The 1481-nt window shown below is 45.0% G+C and overlaps 1 protein-coding gene across 1 annotated transcript; it reads left to right on the top strand.

Moving 5' to 3' along the window:
* Nucleotides 1–996, top strand: TM35_001381000 (uncharacterized protein; the record flags this gene model as incomplete). Its single annotated transcript, XM_029031877.1, has 1 exon — nt 1–996. A coding segment is annotated over one exon (996 nt), but the record flags the coding sequence as incomplete, so codon positions are not given.
* Nucleotides 997–1481: the final 485 nt, after the last annotated feature.

The raw sequence follows: 1481 nt of genomic DNA, 5'->3' as shown, positions 1-1481 counted from the left end.
AGCGAGTGGCTTACATGCGGTGCGGGCAGCCGTGTGTCTGCATGTGGGAAGTACGCAGACCTCTGCCGCCAGCGTACCGCAAGAGCAGCAGCAAGAACAACAACAACCATTGCTTCTACTACTGTTAATGCTGGACAGCCAAAGGCGGTGATGGCTTTTTTCGATCCTTTAGGAGATTTTGATTTTTCTACTATTTTTTCAGAAACGGATCCACAAAGTTCGGGAAGTACGTTATTAAACTACAATACATCACATAATCCGGAGAATGAGGTTAAACGTACTAAACTGAAGGCGCCAGCGGTTGCGAGTGCAAGTGAAGCAGCGGGACAGTTCCCACCTGCGGTAACTACTGTAGTTAGAACAGAGGAGAATACTCCAGGTGAGTCACCACGTGGTCAGGATGGTGTGTCGGAGTCAGCTCACGAAAGTAATGCTATTTCTCATGCATCTGATGGTGCTGCTGCTTCTGATATTAATCTTCCCGGTGTTGGTACTAATTCTGGCCATTCTCCTGCTGCTGCTGTTTCTCCAGCACCTGTACCTGCCGAGAGGACTGAGGCTGCGTCTGCAGGGGACAACCAAGCTGGAAGCAGCGGCAGGAGTACAACTAACGCGGACAGTAAAGCCAACCAAACCACTCCAGCTGCAAGTACAACAGAGAACAACAACTCTGTAAACAGGGACTCAAACAGTGTCAATACCCTTAATAATAAGGAATCGAACGCCACCACCACCACCACAACAACAACACTTCCTCCTGCCACCGCAGTCTCAGAAGGGAATGTCGATGCTTCTGCAGCCACCACCACCAACATTAACAGCGAAGCACCAACCACCACCCCATCTCCATCTCCTGTACCCAACGCAGAGATCAACATCACCTCTGCCATGCAGAAGAACAGACCCATTGTTGACAGCAGTGTCAGTCCTGTGTGGATGCATACTGCAGCACCGCTACTGATTGTGGCTGTGTTGGTCTCCGCTACCGTGTACTGAACGGTGGGACTCATCTGAGGACAAATAATAATAATAATAATAATAATAATAATAATGGTTATACTAACATCAACATAATTGCTTATATACCCCATGGGTGAATAAACTAATAATATGTTTACCAGCTTTCTTTTTTAATTCGAATTTCTTTTCTTTTACTTTTCTGTGTGTGTTTATTTTTCTATTAATTCCATTACTTGCTTTTCCCGTTGTGTGTGTTTGCAGAAAACTGGGCTGTTCTGCTCACTGACGGTATACATCTCTTGCTAGTACACACAGATGTGTGTGTGTGCAGTAGTTTAATACATAAACTAGAGCCATGGGGTATTGTGTGTGCGTTTGGCTCTCTCTATTACTTGGGTATTGTGTGTTGTTTCCTTTTCTTTTCTATTAAGGGGTACATATTATTATACAAGTGGAATATTCCTTTTTTTTGCTCTACTGTGCAGTTGCTGCTTCTCTCTTTTCCACTGTGAGTATTTGTG

The sequence above is a fragment of the Trypanosoma theileri genome, assembly GCF_002087225.1.
Source record: "Trypanosoma theileri isolate Edinburgh chromosome Unknown TM35_Tth_138_V1, whole genome shotgun sequence".
NCBI lineage: Eukaryota > Euglenozoa > Kinetoplastea > Trypanosomatida > Trypanosomatidae > Trypanosoma > Trypanosoma theileri.
This window is presented reverse-complemented; position numbering and strand designations above follow the sequence as displayed.